This window comes from Bufo gargarizans, chromosome 2 (assembly GCF_014858855.1).
Source record: "Bufo gargarizans isolate SCDJY-AF-19 chromosome 2, ASM1485885v1, whole genome shotgun sequence".
NCBI classification, from domain to species: Eukaryota; Metazoa; Chordata; class Amphibia; order Anura; family Bufonidae; genus Bufo; species Bufo gargarizans.
In genome coordinates this window covers 694,845,528-694,866,178 of record NC_058081.1, presented here as the reverse complement: position 1 = coordinate 694,866,178, position 20,651 = coordinate 694,845,528, and the positions used below count along the sequence as shown (strand labels likewise).

Sequence of the window (20,651 nt, the reverse complement as noted above, 5' to 3'; positions counted from 1 at the left end):
ATCTGCATACACCCAATATCAAGGGATGGGCAATATATGGTTGATACTGGCAGAATAGGTTAGGTTAACAGGGTGATTGACTTTGCCCACCCCCTGGTTAGAGAGGAGTCTAGTCTGAGCATAGCAAGGGAGAAGACCTTCATGTGCAAGCTCCTGAGAACTAGGTCCTAGTCCAGAGAACCTTAATCTGTGATGTGAAAGCTGCAAGAGAAGCAACTTTTCTACCACAGTACCTCTGACAACAAGGTATTTGCTCGTATATGGCATTGAGACTCTACTGCTGTGGAAAGGGTATATTGCCTTAGGGCCCACTACACTTTGAGATGGAATCGCAATATGTATCTTGAAACTACACCCAGCAGCCCAGGGGCTTAACAAGAACGGGACTAAATGCCTCTGGTTATCTTGGAAAGATTGCAAAACGGTTTCGCTGCCTATACACAGCTACTGGGAAAGATTGCACTGTGATATACTCTGCAACTCTGCCTTTGCTGCAATATGTTATACTACTTCTATTATTATTCAGTAAAGAGAGACAATTTATTGCAACTAATAAGGCCTAGTTATTGACACCATGCGGCCACCGGCCCCTATTGACACCATGCGGCCACCGGCCCCTGGCTCTGCCCTGCTGCCTCGCACCCTGCCAATAATCAACCATCAACGGCACCCCAACTACTAACAAGCAGGAGCCCCAATACCAGTGTGTGCCCTAAGGGAAAAAAGGTGTGCCCTCTTATCACTGAAGGGCCAGGGAGAGCCTGAGGACTGCCACCATGAACTGAATACTACTACTACCATCATAGTCACTGCTACTCCTGCCATCCTCTGCTCCAGGGTCACTGCACTTACTGCTTTCGATCAGGGGCAAGCAACCTCCAGCAAACTAATTTGCCAATTTCCAACTGTGGAAACGTAGCATGTGCTTTTCCTTTGTATCCTTTTGTGTTCCGCCCCCGAGGCTGCCTAAGCACAATCAGGTTTTGACCAGGTCTTCTAATGCCGTTTTTTGAAAATAAAACCAGAGGTGGATTTAAAACAGAGGAGAAATGGTACAGTATCTGGCCTTAATGCCATATCTTCCTTCATGATCCATACCTGGATTTAGCTTCAACATAGCATCAGAAAACCTGAACGTGTACGGGCAACCTAAAAGTTAATTAAAACTGCAAAACTGTCAATTCAGCCTTAAAGGGGTTGTCCAAAGACAAAAAAGTTATTTTGTTGGTCAGCAAAGATGATCTAATAAAACGTAATATAGTGCGGAAACAAATGTGGAAGTAGAGGTTCTGTGTAATCTGGAGAATGGTGCAGCATTCATAATTTTACTAAACTAGTAACTTTATAAAATCCTATTTGCCAACTAACAAAATAAGTTTTTGGCCCTGGACAACTTTAAAGATGTTTTCCAACTTTTTTAAGGGATGGCCTAAAACGCCGATCTTAATAAATGACCCCCTTGTGTTTTTACATTTGGTGAGTGCAATAAATTGTCTTTGTTTCATTATTGGGATCTTTGCTGGTTTCGTTTTTTTGAGAGTGAAGGTCAGAAGATCCAGAGTGGGAGCTATCGTCATGGGTAACCCTGAGCAGTGTGGATGGATATTGGAACCTGCGTTGTTCTGAAGGACATTGTGTGGTTTCCAGGAACATCGGTGAAAAAGGACGGCCAATATCTTGAAAAAGCAGCGCTGTCTACATACTATGCATAGGATAGGCCAACTGTAGGTGATCGGTGGGGGCTCGATACCCTGCACCCCCACGATCAGCTGTTATGTGTAGCTCCATCACCAGATATCGCCACCGGACCTACTATTCAAAGCACCATCAACCTTGTATTGGAGGAAGCTCGCTACTACAGCGCTGCTCCTATTGACTTCAGTAGCAGCGAGCTCAATCCACAACCAATGTGGACGGTTCTGTGTAGCTCCAACGCCAATTTCCGGCAACAGAGCTACTGATTTCCAGGGGTGCGGGGTGTCAGCCATCACCTAAAAAAAAGGCTGGTTTTAAACTGTATAAAAAGTACTTACTTGACTTTCCAGTATTCACGAAGAACAAATGTAGATCATCAGGTAGGTCTTCTGGAATAAATCTGTCTGCGAGCCCGGGTAATAAGGTTCTGCCAAAAATTAGGTAAAATGAATTAAGTGTAACAGCTTACTTTATTAGGTTTACGTTTACACTTTTGTTGTTTTAATGTGTTTTTACCCCCATCAAAACTTGTCCATAGTTACACTCCACACTCCTGCTTGTTTTACGGCTCCTTCACACAGACACACACACATTTTCTCTGTCGTTTTTTTTTTTTACCAGTTTACCAGTGACTTTTTTTTCATAACAAGTGTGTGGATAGTGTTTTTATCTTAACAAAAAAGAGATGGAAAAATACCTGAAAAAATCCTTTAAAAAAAAAAATGCCTAAAAATCTTTTGTTTTTTTCCAATAAACACAGCATTTCGAAGCAGAGCCCAAAAATGCCACTAGATTGGTAAAAAAAAATGGCAGCAGCAAAGAAACGCATGCTTGTCTCACAGACTTTCAGCTAGGAAACATCTGAAGCTGGCGGTTTTTTTGTTTATGCACCAAACGCACAGTTGCAAAAAATGCAAAAGTGCTAAAAAAATGTGACTAAAACGTGTGTGAATGTACTCTTTATGCACGTTTGTAACACAGAGGAAAGCTGCACTCCCCCAGCATGCAGCGCCTGTCACAATGTCTAAGTGTTGTGTATCTGCAGCCGTTTTTGAGCCTGGAGAGAAGGCTTAGGCCTCTTTCACACGGGCGTCGCGGATTGGGGCCGGATGCGTTGTGGCAAACCCGCGCGAGTGCGCACGCAATTTCAGTCAGTTTTGTCTGCGATTGCGTTGCCTTGTTCAGTTTTTTCTGCGCGAGTGCAAAGCGGTTTAATGCGTTTTGCACACGCGTGATAAACTGAATGTGGTACCCATACCCGAACCCGGACTTCTTCACTGAAGTTTGGGTTCGGTGTTCTGTAGATTTTATTATTTTCCATTATAACATGGAAAAACTTCGCTCATGTACACAGCCCCATTGAAATTAGCAACTCTCTCCTAAATGGAGCCCTGAAAGTGGTGGAGGGTGCACTGCATTTCTATGGGGCCGCCGAAAATAGCTGAGCGCTGGCTTGACTATTACCATCAGGCTCATAGAAGTGAATAGGAGAGGTGGCTGGTCATGTACGGTGCGCTCTCATTCACTTCAATAGAGAGAGTGCTTGATGGTGGCCAGACCGGAATCATCCAGCCACCACCTTGGCCAGCTGCGTTCTCGATATAGGTGCAGATCCCAGCGGTGGGAACCGCACCTATCAGACAATGGGGGCATATCCTAGTGATATGTCCCCATTGTCTCAGATGAGACAACCCCTTTAATAAAAAAAACTATTTTTAAGAGATCTGGGGCATTGTGCTTTGCATTCTCCATTGCCTGACAGTGTTTGAAGCACGCGTACTGGGAAATTGTTGACTCGGGGGAGTCCATATATAAGATCTATATATGACCCTTTTTGTTGGGCTTTTTATTATTAGGAGAAGTCTGAATATGAAGTTTTATTCTGCCAGGTGCTTCTCCAGCAAATTCCCAGGATATGGAGCTTCACAGTGAAGTGTTCGCTGCATTGAGCTGCTCCACACCCCCTCTCCTCTGAGTGACATCTGTAGTGGTCCGGTGGTTGGACTATGGCTGACAATTTAAATTATAATCAAAAGTGATGTTTCATTTATAGAGATGCTAATATCAAATGTGCACAAACTCACTCACCTTGGAATCTTTTTGCTGTCAATGTATACAATGCCATTGAACGCTGTATTTTGGAAGCATGTGAATGATCCATCAGATAATGGCAGTAGTTCCAGATTCAGTAGAGCGTCATGTTGTCCATCACTGATTACGTATTTCAGAAGCAACAATTTCTTCTCTGTTGGAAAGTGAAGCCACGCATTCTTCTTCTGTAACAGGCTCCTCACAAAGCGTGGAGATACAATATTCAGATCTGAAGTGGCCTTCTTAGCCAGCTGAAGAATCTTAAAAACATGACCAGGAACTTTAACTAGAGGAACTTTTACAAGGAGAAGCAATTCCTCTAAACAAGCGTGCATTTCCATATCATCCATCATCAGGAAAACAGCTTCACTTGCAGTTATCCATTGCGTTCTATCCGTTGTTTGCAGAACTCTCTCATTTTCGAGGTAGATGGCAATCTTTTTTACGATACCATGCCATCTGGATTTGTGTGCAGTTTTTTCAGGATCTGGCCAAATTCCGTATGTCATATCTACTGTAATTTTTGACGTCTTGACTAAAGAAATGCCATTTTTTACTGCCTGGGTATAAATTAAAGGCAAGACTTGTTCTACCAAGATCTGGTTCCATTTAGCACCATCATCATGCTGTTGGTCAGTTTCAGGCCACTTCAAGCTTCTCCTGTCGTCTGTGAGATCGAAACATCCATTGATAAGGCATGGAAGTCCAGTTTGGTTTTCTTCCTTGTCTGGAAGTGGGAGAATGCAATTCAGACGCCCTCCAAATAAATCCATATTCTGCTTAGATAAGGGGTATGCCAGGTCAAGGACAGCTTTGTTGCTTAGTTTGTTGCTCAGCTCAGTCAGTTCTGGAAAGAAACTCCCTTGGTCGTTGCTGGTGGTCACCAACCATTTACATTCTTCCTTTGTGTTATCCATGTACTTTAGTGAAATAACTTTACAATGTGTTTCTATGGCAATTCCAGCCGGCTCCGCTTCTAGTAACTTTTCAGAAGATACGGTAACGCTGAGAAGAGTCTTCGTTACTCCATCCTTTCCAATTTTTTTCAAAGAAATGCTTGAAATATGACGAAGAAAAAGAAGGGCAATATGAGAATCTTTCATGAAAGACTCAAAGAGTTCTTCAACCCTTTCCCCGGTATATATGTTATCAGATATCTCAGATGGGCAAAGTCGAAGAGGGAAGCAAAAGAGAGTTCCGTTTAAACAGCCAGAATCAAGGATTTCCTTCCAACTGTCTAGACCAAGTGTCTCCAACACACTCTTCAATGGCTGAAATTGGTTCTTCAAATCTTCTGCAAACTGATCTTTTTTTGCAATGTTCCATAAACGACCTCCTCTGTGGAATATATTTTCTTGTGGATCCAGAATTCCAATATGTTTTCCACTGAAGATGGCTGGATAATCTGTACGATAAAAACAATAAAGCCACAGAATATATGTAAATCTTCAGATTACCTATGTAACAAAAACAGACATCAGAATGAAAACTCCAGAAAACCCCTTATTGACCCTTGCCGTACATGTACAACACATCAGGAAGTGACTTCCCAACCCCTGATGTAATAGTATGGTGCGCTGATCAGGCGGGCACAGAAGATGTGTGTCTTGGCTGCTACCAACATCCAGGCCCCTGCTGTATCGCTGAAAACTCAGATGTCAGTGGTTTAATTCCTTAGATGCTGCGGTCAATGTTAACCGCTGCATCTAAGGGGTTTACAAAGAGAGGGGGCTCCCTCTCTTACACCATCGGCTTCCCTAGATGGCTGCTGTGGCAGGCTTGCCAGCTACAGAGGAATATGAGGACCAGCCCTCGGGGGTGGGTCTCATAGGCATCTGTCAGTCTAAAACACAGTTCCAATGCATTAAAATACTACAAACTGCACCATCGGAGCTCGTTATTACACAGGCAAATGCAAAGTAAATGAAGGAGGAATGATTTGTCGTTCCCTCATTCAGTGGTATTCATTATCAGGAGCACATCTAGGGATGTGCTGCCGATAATCGGGCATCATTCATCCTGATGTAAAAGACGCCTGCCAGCCGATGAACGAGCATTTGCTCTTTCTTCAGGTGATTGGCTGCTCGATTATACGAACCAATTATCAGGAACACGCATTCGTATGAACACTTATACCAGATAATAGGTCTGAAAATCGGGTTGTCTAATAGGGCCTTAAGAGTCACAAGGGAAAGTCACATAGGTGTCCCCAGTGGATTTGCACCTCTGCTGATCTGATGCAACTCCTTTGGAAATTCCCTAAGTGTCACCGATACTGGTGGGAGGTAACAGACATGTATCAGACAGAGGTTCCTTTTGTCCCTATGTTATTTTTACCGGCTATTGAATCCTATTTACACACCACTAAACTGGTTAGTCCAGCTACAATCAGGGAAGGCTTTGTGGCTAAAGTGTTGATAATGTAATTGTGGATCTCAAGAAACTATCACACTGACTCAACATGGAAAACCATGATATTTATCGAAGGGGTGAAGGGGCTTTTGGCAAAAAGGGAATTTTGAAATGGTTTTTGATTTATGGAATCCTTGACTATGGTCACTATCTAGGAATGGAGGGCAAGAAAAATGTATTTGTCATGTACGTACCTGTCTGTGTTCCGGCTCGTCAAACCCGGCCTCTCTGTTGTGGCAAAGCTGGGGTCGTTCTGTTACTGTGTAAACCAGTCCCGCTGACAGTTGGGTTGGTTGGCCCATGGGCCAGCATCACCTTAGTAGGTAATGGGTACAGGTGCCTGTGCTTGGTCTTCATTCCCTTACTAGCGTTTGCACATTTTGGAACTCCTGGATCTTGATTTCTGCTTTGAATTTGACCTTGGCTTTGACAGCCAATTATATTTTGCATGTTAGAACCTGCCTGTTATTTGACATTTTATCTTCTGGTTCTGTTTTTGTCAGTCAGTCTGTCTACCCTATTTTGTCTAGGCTCCTGCACTTTGTTAAGTTAGGGTCCGTCGCCAAGTTGGGGGCCGTCATTTAAGGTGGATTGTCCAAGTACATAGGAACAGTGGTGCCGGTGGAGCTTACAGCTGACTGTTCCCTACCGTACATGACATTATTGATGCGTTTTTCCCCCCATTCTCTTGTCTTGATTTCTTTGGGAGAGGCAGGTTTTTGAGAGGATTAATATTGCTACTGTAGGTGAGATTATATTTTTATGGTTGAATTTTTTACATGTTTGTTTTTTATAGGCATAATAAAAAAAATCATAGGTAGATACAATATGTGCCAACACAGCTCTGTGGAGGTCATATTGTTTCTCAGCACAAGTCAGAGGTTGTATGGAGCCATTATATGGTCCTCATATATTGACTGTACAGCTTGATTTGTATGGATGGTATGTTTATACAGGAAGGTAGCAGTGGGTGTACTCGTACACTTCTCCTGGGACTTCGATATCAACGTCAGGTAGCCACCGAAGCCAGAACTATACAGTGGATGAAAGGGAGCAGAGTTGCTGTACCCTACCATGGCCACTACATAGACAAGGCCTTCTGCTTCCAGCTCCATCCACTGTATAGTTTGCTGTGCGGGAGGCTGCGGAAATAGCCGATCGTGGGGGTGCAGAGAGTCAGACCCTCACCAAGCTGATACTGATGACCTATCCTGAAGACAGGCCTATCCTGAAGTCCTGGAAAACCCCTTTAACATTTTTATCCATCAGAAAACAATGTTTTACGGTTACACATGGAATAGATCTCAGACTAACCTGTCATGTGATATACAGAGTTGAAGCCCAGACCAAATCTCCCAACAGTGTCGGGGTCTTTGCGTTTGATACTATTTCCAGGTCTCTGGATTCCTTCCCAATCGCGGTCACTGAACATCTCATTATTGTACACCAGAAGAGACGGACCTGTAACAAGAAGAGATACAAGACTTTAAAACTATCACCTAGTCAGAAACATTTTTTTTTGCTGGACAGGATTTTGAGAGGGGAACCTTTAAAGCCCATCTGTCAGCAGTTTTGTACCTATGACACTGGCTGACCTGTTACATGTGCGCTTGGCAGCTGACGACATCTGTGTTGGTCCCATGTTCATATGTGCCCGCATTGCTGAGAAACACGATGTTTTTATATATGCAAATGAGCCTCTAGGAGCAACGGGGGCGTTACCATTACACCTAGAGGCTCTGCTCTCTTTGCAACTGCTGCGCCGTCTCCACTTTGATTTAAAGGGCCAGATGTGATTATGTTTTCACTGCCTGGTCCTGTCAAAGTGGAGAGGGCGTGGCAGTTACACAGAGAGCAGAGCCTCTAGGTGTAATGGTAACGCCCCCGTTGCTCCTAGAGGCTCATTAGCATATATTAAAACATAATTTTTCTCAGCAATGTGAGCACATATGAACATGGGACCAACACAGATGGCTTCAGCTGCCAACAGATCAGCCAGTTTCATAGGTACAAATCTTATAAACCCCCATTGACTTCAATGAGCAATATATATTGATATACAGGAATACAATCAGCTTTCCTATATTTAAGATGTCCTACTGGTGTAATAAGATACCTTGGATGACATGCTTGTCCTTCGCATACAGAGTATCCATCCCATTTTCCCTTTCGTCATAAATAAAGGTGACTTCAGTGGCTTTAGCGTCATCAGCATTCTGTATCAACTCCTGGAAAATGATGAAATATTTTACAGAATATTTATTGGATAAAGTTCCGAAGAGGAAAAATTCTGACAGGGAGACATACAATCTACAGTGACCCTCTCTACAAAACGCTGTGAAAAAGATCCCAAACTTAGGCTCAATTCACGCGTCTGCAAGTGTGGTCTGCTCCTGTTCCGCAATTGTGCGGACCCATTCATTCTCTATGGGGACAGAATGGATGCGGAGAGCACACTATGTGCTCTCCGCATCCGCATTTCCGGAGCGCGGCCCCGAAATTCCGGTCCACAGCTCAGCGAGAAAATTGCGCATGTCCTATTCTTGTCCGCAGCTGCGGACAAGAATAGGACTTCTCTATTTAGTGCCGGCCACGTGCAGCCCGGTGTATTGCGGATCCGCAATACACCACGGACGTGTGAATGGACCCTTAACCCTGGCACCAACTTCAGCTCCCTGAAAGTTGATACCAGAAGGACTAGTGGTTAATACCATAGATTGCTAATTTCCTATGTTGGCATGCCACCTTCAGAGAGACCCAGCCTATTAGAATTAATTACCACCATCCCCGATCGCCGCACGGGCTGCTGAGGTTTTCACCCTTTAGATGCAGTGATCATACTTGATCACGGCATCTAAAGGCTGTAATGTCTGCAATCGGCATTATTGCCAGTCACGGACATTAGCCGCGGGCCTCTGCTGTTTGAAACAGCAGAGACCCCGCCAGCTATGGTGCCTGCTGCACATGCGAGTGGGCGCCATGTTTAAAGACCACACCAGCGCCGTACAGTACATGTACGTCACTGGTAGCGAAGGGGTTAAAAGGGGTTGTCCAATTATAGGGGGAAAGTGTCTGATCGGTGGGGGTCACGCCAAAATTCTATGGGGCTGCTGGAGAGAGTACAAGCACTCGGCTATCTCCGACAACCACATACAGGGAGTGCAGAATTATTAGGCAAGTTGTATTTTTGAGGATTAATTTTATTATTGAACAACAACCATGTTCTCAATGAACCCAAAAAACTCATTAATATCAAAGCTGAATATTTTGGGAAGTAGTTTTTAGTTTGTTTTTAGTTTTAGCTATTTTAGGGGGATATCTGTGTGTGCAGGTGACTATTACTGTACATAATTATTAGGCAACTTAACAAAAAACAAATATATACCCATTTCAATTATTTATTTTTACCAGTGAAATCAATATAACATCTCAACATTCACAAATATACATTTCTGACATTCAAAAACAAAACAAAAACAAATCAGTGACCAATATAGCCACCTTTCTTTGCAAGGACACTCAAAAGCCGGCCATCCATGGATTCTGTCAGTGTTTTGATCTGTTCACCATCAACATTGCGTGCAGCAGCAACCACAGCCTCCCAGACACTGTTCAGAGAGGTGTACGGTTTTCCCTCCTTGCAAATCTCACATTTGATGATGGACCACAGGTTCTCAATGGGGTTCAGATCAGGTGAACAAGGAGGCCATGTCATTAGATTTTCTTCTTTTATACCCTTTCTTGCCAGCCACGCTGTGGAGTACTTGGACGCGTGTGATGGAGCATTGTCCTGCATGAAAATCATGTTTTTCTTGAAGGATGCAGACTTCTTCCTGTACCACTGCTTGAAGAAGGTGTCTTCCAGAAACTGGCAGTAGGACTGGGAGTTGAGCTTGACTCCATCCTCAACCCGAAAAGGCCCCACAAGCTCATCTTTGATACCAGCCCAAACCAGTACTCCACCTCCACCTTGCTGGCGTCTGAGTCGGACTGGAGCTCTCTGCCCTTTACCAATCCAGCCACGGGCCCATCCATCTGGCCCATCAAGACTCACTCTCATTTCATCAGTCCATAAAACCTTAGAAAAATCAGTCTTGAGATATTTCTTGACTCAGTCTTGACGTTTCAGTTTGTGTGTCTTGTTCAGTGGTGGTCGTCTTTCAGCCTTTCTTACCTTGGCCATGTCTCTGAGTATTGCACACCTTGTGCTTTTGGGCACTCCAGTGATGTTGCAGCTCTGAAATATGGCCAAACTGGTGGCAAGTGGCATCTTGGCAGCTGCACGCTTGACTTTTCTCCGTTCATGGGCAGTTATTTTGCGCCTTGGTTTTTCCACACGCTTCTTGCGACCCTGTTGACTATTTTGAATGAAACGCTTGATTGTTCGATGATCACGCTTCAGAAGCTTTGCAATTTTAAGAGTGCTGCATCCCTCTGCAAGATATCTCACTATTTTTGACTTTTCTGAGCCTGTCAAGTCCTTCTTTTGACCCATTTTGCCAAAGGAAAGGAAGTTGCCTAATAATTATGCACACCTGATATAGGGTGTTGATGTCATTAGACCACACCCCTTTTCATTACAGAGATGCACATCACCTAATATGCTTAATTTGTAGTAGGCTTTCGAGCCTATACAGCTTGGAGTAAGACAACATGCATAAAGAGGATGATGTGGTAAAAATACTCATTTGCCTAATAATTCTGCACGTAGTGTAGAGCTTAAAGGGGTTATCCAGTAATAAATATTGATGACCTCTCCTGGTGTCGGACCCCCTGCCAATCAACTATTAGAAGAGGCCGGAGCTCTGTCAGCGCCGCAGCCTCTTCCTAGGCCATGTGACGTGACCATACATGGATCACATGGCCTAGTTGCAGCACAGCCCCATTGAAGTCAATGGGGCTGGGCTGCAATAACAAGTACAGCCACTATACCACATACAGGAAGAGATGCCGGGGGTCGGCTGCACTCACCAGAGCTTCAGTGAGCAGCGGCTCCCCATAACAACTGATCCTAAAGATAGGTCATCATTATTTATTACTGGATGACCCCTTTAAGGCCTTATGCACACGACCATATGTATTTTGCGGTCTACAAATTGTGGACCCATTGACTTCAATGGGTCTGTGGTCCACATTTAGTGGACAAGTATAGGACATGTTCTATTGTTTTGGGGGGGATGGACATATGGATGTGCTTCATGCATCCATATGTCCTATGCGGACCAAAATGCGGACCACAAAACAGACATGGTTGTGTGCATGGGGCCTAAGGCTGTGGCAGCAGGCATGCTGCATTTAGGATAAGCTGTCTTCATTGGAGAACCCCTTTAAAGTGGATCTCTACTTAGGCAAGGTTTAGTATGCATTTGGGTACTACCGGTACATCTGTCCTTCTAAGTTAGGAAATTCTTTGCATGTACGGTATTATACTTCCAGACCTCTATTACTAGCCGCAGGCCAAAAAAGTGGAATTCTGGCCTATGTTTGGCAGGTAGGCTCAGTGTATCCCTTTGAAAAGCATAATTTATTATACTTTTTATTACAACAGTATAAAAAAAAAGGTTTATATTATCTCATATTATCTACCTGGCTGCCAACTCCATTTTAATTAGGGCTCATTTAGACAGCCGTGTGTTGCTTTCCGCAATTTTGTGGATTAGATGTGGACCCATTCACTTCTATGGGGCCCCAAAAGATGCCGACAGCACGCAGTGTGCTGTCTGCACCTTTTCTTCCATTCCACGGCCCCGCAAAACAAAACCGTCCTATATTTATCAGTGAAAATCAGGACGTGGCCCCATTGAAGTCTATGGGTCAGCAAAAATGCAGAATGCAGTCTTTTTTTGCGGATGTGCTGAACTGTCTGCAAAAAAAAATGATCCGCATTTTTGCGGAAAGGAAAAAACATACAGTCGTCTGAATGAGCCCTTAAGGGAAGACAAAGAGGAGGAGGAGGCCTTCCCTGCTGCAGTGCAAAGGCACCTCTCCTTGAACACTAACTAAGGGCATCCAGAAGGCACAGCGATGTGACTAGGGGAGTCATGTACACCAGACCGTGGGGCGGAGCTACCCTGGGAGCACAGGGAGTGACTGCATTAGGCCCGCAGAGGCCTTTAGTCCCAGGTCTCCCTCCCCTGCCTGATAACAGTCATTAGAAAGAGCTACAGAACCTGTGATGACATCACTATCATGTGATCGCTGCAGGGTGGGCGGAGCTCAGCAGTGGAGAGAAGAGGTGGTAAAGGATCTGTGATGACATCATGTGACATGACTCCTCCTGCAATGTCCTCTGATATCACATAACAGCCTGGATATACTGGGAGTTGTAGTTCTCATCTCTTACACCTCCTTCCTGTAATGTCCTCTGATATCACATAACAGCCTGGACATGCTGGGAGTTGTAGTTCTCATCTCTTACACCTCCTCCATGTAATGTCCTCTGATATCACATAATAACAGCCTGGATATACTGGGAGTTGTAGTTCTCTCCTCTCATTCCTCCTTCTGTAATGTCCTCTGATAGCCCATAATATTAGCCTGGATATACTGGGAGTTGTAGTTATCTCCTCTCCTTCCTCCTTCTGTAATGTCCTCTGATATCACATAATAACAGCCTGGATATACTGGGAGTTGTAGTTCTCTCCTCTCATTCCTCCTTCTGTAATGTCCTCTGATATCACATAATTATAGCCTGGATATACTGGGAGTTGTAGTTCTCTCCTCTCATTCCTCCTCCTGTAATGTCCTCTGATATCACATAATTATAGCCTGGATATACTGGGAGTTGTAGTTCTCTCCTCTCATTCCTCCTCCTGTAATGTCCTCTGATATCACATAATTATAGCCTGGATATACTGGGAGTTGTAGTTCTCTCCTCTCATTCCTCCTCCTGTAATGTCCTCTGATATCACATAATTATAGCCTGGATATACTGGGAGTTGTAGTTCTCTCCTCTCATTCCTCCTCCTGTAATGTCCTCTGATATCACATAATAACAGCCTTGATATACCGGGAGTTGTAGTTCTCTCCTCTAATTCCTCCTTCTGTAATGTCCTCTGATATCACATAATAATAGCCTGGATATACTGGGAGTTGTAGTTCTCTCCTCTCATTTCTCCTCCTGTAATGTCCTCTGATATCACATAATAAGGCTCCATTCACACGTCCGTAGTTTATTGCGGATCTGCAATACACCCGGCCGGCACCCCCATAGAACTGCCTATTCTTGTCTGCAAATTGTGGACAAGAATAGGACATGTTCTATTTTATTCCGGAGCCGCGGACCAGAAGACCGTAAATGCGGATGTGAAGAGCGTTCTCCGCATCTCTTCTGGCCCCATAGAGAATAAATGGGTCCGCACCCGTTCTGCAAAATTGCGGAACGGATGTGCACCCATTTGCGGATGTGTGAATGGAGCCTACACGTCTGGACATGCTGGGAATTGTAGTTCTCTCCTCTCATATTTCCTCCTGTAATGTCCTCTGATATCACATAATAACAGCCTGCACATGCTGGGAGTTGTAGTGCTCTCCTCTCATTCCTTCTCCCTGTAATGTCCATTAGCAATCTCTTAGAGGCAGCAAGAAAAAGCGATAAAGAGGGGCCAAGTTTGGGGAATAAAGAAAAGCTGTTTCATAGATGATGGTTTCCATTCTGTGTATTGTAGCATCGTCACCTAGTGTCCCGGTTGTGATGTCCTTTTTGGGGTTATGAAAATGGCCACCCTACTGCCAGTACGCACACAGTAATAATCAGCACTGTGTGTGTCCATGTCTGTCATCACGGCCCGGGCCTTATTCCCCGGCCGTGCTCTCCCTAGCAGATGTGATGCAGTCATAATGCCTGCTGGACTGAGTAGAAGAGCGTGCGGCTGAGGATCATCCCCTTCCTGTCCTGATCCACTCATCCCAACAGGTACAATTACCTCACTGCACCCCACCTGCTGGGGAGAGCGGGATGTGCGTTGTTCATCTGGAGGACGGGGCTAGGTGAGTATTACTGATATTTTATTCAAACCATTGTGGGCTTTACTTACTGTATATTAGGGGGAGCACAACTGTGAGGATGGACTAAAGGGGTATAACTACTGTGTGGGGGCTCTAAGAAGGCACAACTACTGAGGGGGTGGCAAGTGTAGGCGGTCTTAACTAGCCATGGGAGGGGAGTTGCGGGAAAGTTGCTCAGGGGAGGAAGGGGGGTTATTTAAAAATATGCTGTGAGCCTCAGCCTGAATGACTTACAGGAGAATCGTTCAGGAGTACGAAATTATGTTGTTCTGCAGAGATTTACTTTTAAAAGAAGTTTTCCCATGTTGAATATTTAGGGCATATCTATAGAATATGCCATAAGTGTCTAATAGGTGCAGGTATCTCCAGAATGTAGGCTCCTCATCCTGTCCTGCCTAGTGAGACGGCCTCCGAGCTGCATCCAGGCGGGGGATGAATGGACAGGTGGTCCCTCATGCACAGCAGTCCTAGAGGTGAAACCCGCATCTATCAGGCATTTACGATATAACCTATCGATGTTCCATAAATGTCTAATATAAGAATACCCCTTTAAGGAGCAAGTGATATCATTCTGGATACCTTCCCTGTATATCTTTAGTTTAAACATACTATAAGAAGAAATACAATCATACTTTAAGAATTTGTCCTCCATCTGGATATTTTCTCAAAATATTCTGGAGCTGGATGAGGAACGGAGGAGCTCTTTGGAAAAAATCTGAAAAAATAAAAATAAAATTATATAAATTGTTATCACCAATGGTCACAATCCATTGTACACAGCATGGGGTATTCCAGTTGTGAGAAGCTATCTCCTATCTACAGGATAGGGGAATTACTATTTTATCGTCGGGTTCCTACCGCTGGGACCCCCACGATCATAAGAACGGAGACCCTGTACACTCAGGTCCCCCCTGAAATCAATGATACGGCAGGTTGGGCATGCGCACTGCGGCTCCGAACATCTCTATGGGAGTTGTGTAAACAGCCGAGCACTGTGCTAGACTGTCTCCAGAACTCCCATAGGGATGAATGGATGGGCAGGAGCGGCAGAGTGCTGTAGCTCCATTCATTTCAGGGGGCCCGATCGCTTGTGATCAATGGGGGATCCCAACCGATCTAATAGTGTGACATTTTGAGTTTGACACGAGTACTTGGAGAGGACTACTTGCCAGCCTCTTACCATGCGATTACAGTCCCATGTTGAATGTACCTGTTTTATGTAATAGCTGCATAGTTATATAAGTTCAGGTATTTTGCTGTCTTTTGCTACCATGTGGCTAATGGAGTCTTGCCTGTCCTTGGAAGATAAGTGGATCACTTCTAAATTATCTCCAGGACAAAAGACTGTGTAGGACCGGTTTTGGGCAGAAAAGCCATGATTACAGCCAGGCCAAAGAGACTTTTACTAACTTTTGAACCCCTGGTCTAATTCGTGCCATTTTGGGATGTTAAATGTCTATGTGTACTATTCTTGTATATTTAAGTAGTGATGTCTATCCTAGTAACTTACCAGGAAAGATTAAAGGACCTTAACATGTATAGCTTGGAAGAAAGACGAGACAGAGGGGATATGATAGAAACTGCTAAATACATAAAGGGAATCAACAAGGTAAAAGAGGAAAGAATATTTAAAAGAAGAAAAACTGCTACAAGAGGACATAGTTTTAAATTAGAGGGGCAAAGGTTTAAAAGTAATATCAGGAAGTATTACTTTACTGAGAGAGTAGTGGATGCATGGAATAGCTTTCCTGCAGAAGTGGTAGCTGCAAATACAGTGAAGGAGTTTAAGCATGCATGGGATAGGCATAAGGCCATCCTTCATAGAAGATAGGGCCAGGGGCTATCCATAGTATTTAGTATATTGGGAAGACTAGATGGGCCAAATGGTTCTTATCTGCCGACACATTCTATGTTTCTATTGTCTCCCCGTGTGTATTGGCGATTTCCCTTTGTCCTGAGAGATAATTGAATTACATTGTGTATGTTTCTGCCTGTGATAATTATGTTAACCATTGTGTACCATAATTATATCACAGGCAGAGGGGAGGATTCTATGTGGGTTGTAACCTTTGTGTTATTGGTTAATGTATATTTGTTGTGGGTGTCTCCCTTGCATGGGAGCAGGGCATAAAAGAAAGTGTAGTTCTGAATGCCTGTGTTGCTTCCAGTAAAGTCTTTGTCATGGCCATGGGTATGGTCGTGACTCCTGAACCGCATGCGGTTGTCAGCGGTCTTTGGTTTGGTTGTCAATCACAGGTGAGGGCTGTGGTATTTGCCTCACCTGTGGTTGCCGCTGGCAACAGTATGTATGTGGCAGCATAGCAGTCTGAGCTGTGTCTTGGCAGCTTGCTATGCTGTGCATGCGGTTATGTGTGTATGTGTGCACTTGGTTTTATGTATTGTGTGCACTTCCCCTTTAAGTGGTGTTTCCCTTCCCTGGTGCTGGAAGGGTTAACTCCCTTCCCAGTGTGTGTGTGAGTCACTGGGTGTGTCTGACCGTTGGGTGTGGCCACTTAGGCCTATAAAGCCTCTGTCTTTGGCATGGCTCAGTAGGTTGCTTCAGCCATGCATTGCTGGAGCAGCCTCCTGTGAATACCATCTTCCAGTAAGATCTATTACTTTGATGTTTTGCTGATGTCCTATGTTTTCCGTGTTTTTCTGTGCAGCTATGGATCTGGGTCCCTGTGTGTGGATGCGTTGTGATCTTCAGCTTGCCAGCACAGGGATCCAGTCAGCAAGGCTGTGGCAGGTAGGTGGAACTGGTTCAGTTCACCTGCCATATCCATAGATCTGTTGGTGTTCCCCTTTTCCCTGCAGCTTGGCCCGTGAGACCCCTGTTCCTCCGTGTCCAGTAGGAACAGGCCGTCTTACCCTGACTCCTAGCCCAGGGACCGGACGGAGGGTGAGTTAGGGATCCGAGGTTCCTGAGCATGGGTCCTCCTACCTTAAAGGTCGGCCCATGCAGCTAGGAGTTAGGGTCAGGTTAGGGACGCGATAGGAGGTGACCTGCTCCCTAATTCTGTTGCCCTGGCCAAGTAGCGACCGGACATCTTCTGGCATCGCAAGGCTGAGGATTTTCCCCCATCCTCAGCCGTGACAGTATGACCGGAAAGGCTCCTTGCTTGGAGGTTCCCTCGAAAGAGGGTGAAGCATGGACTGCCATCTGCGTATGGGGTGCATGCGCGCTCTTCGGAGGGAGAGCGTTGTGGGGGTTTTGCCGCTGACGGCGCGGTGAGTGGCTTTTCCCCGCCATTCCCTTCACCGTGCTGTCTTGGCGTCCCCTGAGTTTTTATTGCATCGGTGTGTTTGTTTGGTGTGTGGGTGCACAACTTCGAAAGAGGGTGCAGCATGCAGTGCCATCTGCTTGTGGCCTGCATGCGCGTTCTCCGGAGGGAGAGCGTTCCGGGGGGGATCACCGTTAACGGCACGGTTGGTGGCTTATTCCCCGCCACCTTACCTTCCGTGTCCGTGTTGGTGATCCCTCGTCCCTCTCCATGCTCCCATCTCTGGTCGTTTGCTGGCAGCACTCCATTAGTGGTCCGGCTGCGTGCTGGTTAGGAGTGTCTGCTGGCGGCGACTGGAGTGGGGACGTAAGTGGAGAGTCCCCTCGTCCATTCTCAGTGGTTCTCTCCCCCGTGTCGCTGTGACGGGCTGCAGGCCTTGTCAGACTGGCTTAATGTGTGCTGGGAGAGGATGCAGCTGGCAGCGACCTTCTGGGAACCATCTCCTGAGAGTAGACGTTCCCTTCTCCCATCCCCTTGTTTGTGTCCCTCACTAGTTTTCTTTTTTTTTGGTGGGGGGGCTTTGAGGGGTGGGAGTGTCACGGCCATGGGTATGGTCGTGACTCCTGAACCGCATGTGGTTGTCAGCGGTCTTTGGTTTGGTTGTCAATCACAGGTGAGGGCTGTGGTATTTGCCTCACCTGTGGTTGCCGCTGGCAACAGTATGTATGTGGCAGCATAGCAGTCTGAGCTGTGTCTTGGCAGCTTGCTATGCTGTGCATGTGGTTATGTGTGTATGTGTGCACTTGGTTTTATGTATTGTGTGCACTTCCCCTTTAAGTGGTGTTTCCCTTCCCTGGTGCTGGAAGGGTTAACTCCCTTCCCAGTGTGTGTGTGAGTCACTGGGTGTGTCTGACCGTTGGGTGTGGCCACTTAGGCCTATAAAGCCTCTGTCTTTGGCATGGCTCAGTAGGTTGCTTCAGCCATGCATTGCTGGAGCAGCCTCCTGTGAATACCATCTTCCAGTAAGGGCCACCCTTCCGGTCATAAGATCTATTACCTTGATGTTTTGTTGATGTCCTATGTTTTCCGTGTTTTTCTGTGCAGCTATGGATCTGGGTCCCTGTGTGTGGATGCGTTGTGATCTTCAGCTTGCCAGCACAGGGATCCAGTCAGCAAGGCTGTGGCAGGTAGGTGGAACTGGTTCAGTTCACCTGCCATATCCATAGATCTGTTGGTGTTCCCCTTTTCCCTGCCGCTTGGCCCGTGAGACCCCTGTTCCTCCGTGTCCAGTAGGAACAGGCCGTCTTACCCTGACTCCTAGCCCAGGGACCGGACGGAGGGTGAGTTAGGGATCCGAGGTTCCTGAGCATGGGTCCTCCTACCTTAAAGGTCGGCCCATGCAGCTAGGAATTAGGGTCAGGTTAGGGACGCGATAGGAGGTGACCTGCTCCCTAATTCTGTTGCCCTGGCCGAGTAGCGACCGGACATCTTCTGGCATCGCACGGCTGAGGATTTTCCCCATCCTCAGCCGTGACAGTCTTGTTCCAGCATTCAGCTTGGGCTCATGTATGAACTTATTTGGCGATACCGGCGATAATAGCGATTTATTGCTCTGTGCTATTTCATGGGAAGAAGGGAATACTAGACGGTGACACGGATGATACCGTCACAAATAGTTATCCCCTATCCAGTGATCTAATAGTTAAGCCCAGAATACCCTTTTAATGGTAGATAATCTTATTCTGTAGATAGAAGACGACTTGGCTACCCTCTACAGTACTGTAGAATTTCTGACCATAGACATACAACTAAAAATAATATGATAAACTAAAAATACTGAAAAAATAAAATAAAAAAATCCAGTCATTTAGTCGTAGGAGCAGAAAACCAAAAATCAGCTGGATTCATCATATGGATACCTATCAACATTAAAAAAATAAAATAAAATCTGAAAATTGAAAAGGGGTTATCCTCAATATAGGGCATTATTATCACATTGGTGGGGGTCTGAGTCCTGGCACCCTCTCTGATCAGTTGTTTCAGAGAGCCGCCACACTCACCGGAGCGTACATTGTATAGTGGCTGTGCTGTGAGCTCCAAGGCTGTGTTAAGCCTGGGAGCTCTTGACTGGAAGGCTAAGGAAGCAAAGGGGTTAAAGTCAGTGAGCTGGGAGGGGGATCCTCATTGGCTCTGAGCGGGTCACGGTGCTGCGTGGCACCGATTTAGGGTCCATTCACACCTCTGTATGAATGGGTTCTCATTCGTTCTTCAATTTTGCGGAATAGGTGCGGACCCATTCATTTCAACTGGGCCGCAAAAGATACGGACAGTGTACCATGTGTTATCTGCATCCGTAGTTCCGTTCCGCGGCCCCGCAAAAAAGATAGAGCAGCCGCGCACAAAAATAGGCATTTCTATCACAGGGCCTGCCATTTGCTGTTCCGCACATGACCGGTGTCCGTGTTTTGCAGATCCGCAATTTGCAGCCCGCAAAACACTTGAGGACATGTGAATGGAGCCTTACAGTAAGTGCTCCGCCCCTACCACTGGGGATGAGCGAAGTGAGCTTCGGATCCTAGATCCGAAGTCGCTTCGCTAAAAACATTGTTTTAATGCTGTACGGAGATCCGTCTCCGTAAAGCATTAAAATGTATGGTCTCCGATGAGGCAAATTCGTTATCACCGAAGTCTCCGGGGACTTCAATGAATAACTTCAGGTTTGATCTTTCAACTTGAGAGCCATTTTAAAACTTGGATCCAAAGTCAGCTTCGGATACCCATTTTAAAATAGTTTCAGTTTAACAATTGAATGCCGAAGTTATTCACCAAAACCTTGCGAGACTTCGGAGCAGGGGCCTTGCTAGGTTAAAACATTCAGGGCCTAGGCCCCTGATGTTCTGTCCCAGGCCACCGAATGTCCTGCCTGCCGGCTAGATACAACCGTCCTCAGGACAGGAATACAATTGATTCTAATGCACGGGAAGAGCTGAAGGACCTGTGATGACATCATCACAGGTCATTTGACCAGTAAAACAGGCAGTGGTTGAAAAGTACCTGCGATGATGTCACTATCATGTGACCAGTGCAGGAGAGGACGGCAGTGAAGAGGAGAAATCCTGGGGGGATAAGCTGTGGTGAGGTCTGCTACATGAGGAGAGGTAAGTAAAGGGAGAGGCAGAGGAATGCTGGGAGTTGTGGTTATTTAACTTGGACTGTATGTTA

The 20,651-nt window shown here is 45.6% G+C and overlaps 1 protein-coding gene across 1 annotated transcript in view; it reads right to left on the bottom strand.

Annotated features, from left to right (window-relative positions):
* Window positions 1-1,033: 1,033 nt before the first annotated feature.
* Window positions 1,034-20,651, bottom strand: part of LOC122926320 (sacsin-like) — a 32,176-nt gene continuing 12,558 nt past the window's right edge. The window contains exons 3-8 of the mRNA XM_044277693.1: window positions 14,838-14,920; window positions 8,315-8,426; window positions 7,513-7,659; window positions 3,784-5,191; window positions 2,034-2,122; window positions 1,034-1,149 (exon numbers count right to left, since the gene is read on the bottom strand). Of these exons, the coding sequence (XP_044133628.1) occupies window positions 1,034-1,149; window positions 2,034-2,122; window positions 3,784-5,191; window positions 7,513-7,659; window positions 8,315-8,426; window positions 14,838-14,920 (1,955 nt within the window). The remainder of the gene's footprint in view (window positions 1,150-2,033; window positions 2,123-3,783; window positions 5,192-7,512; window positions 7,660-8,314; window positions 8,427-14,837; window positions 14,921-20,651) is intronic.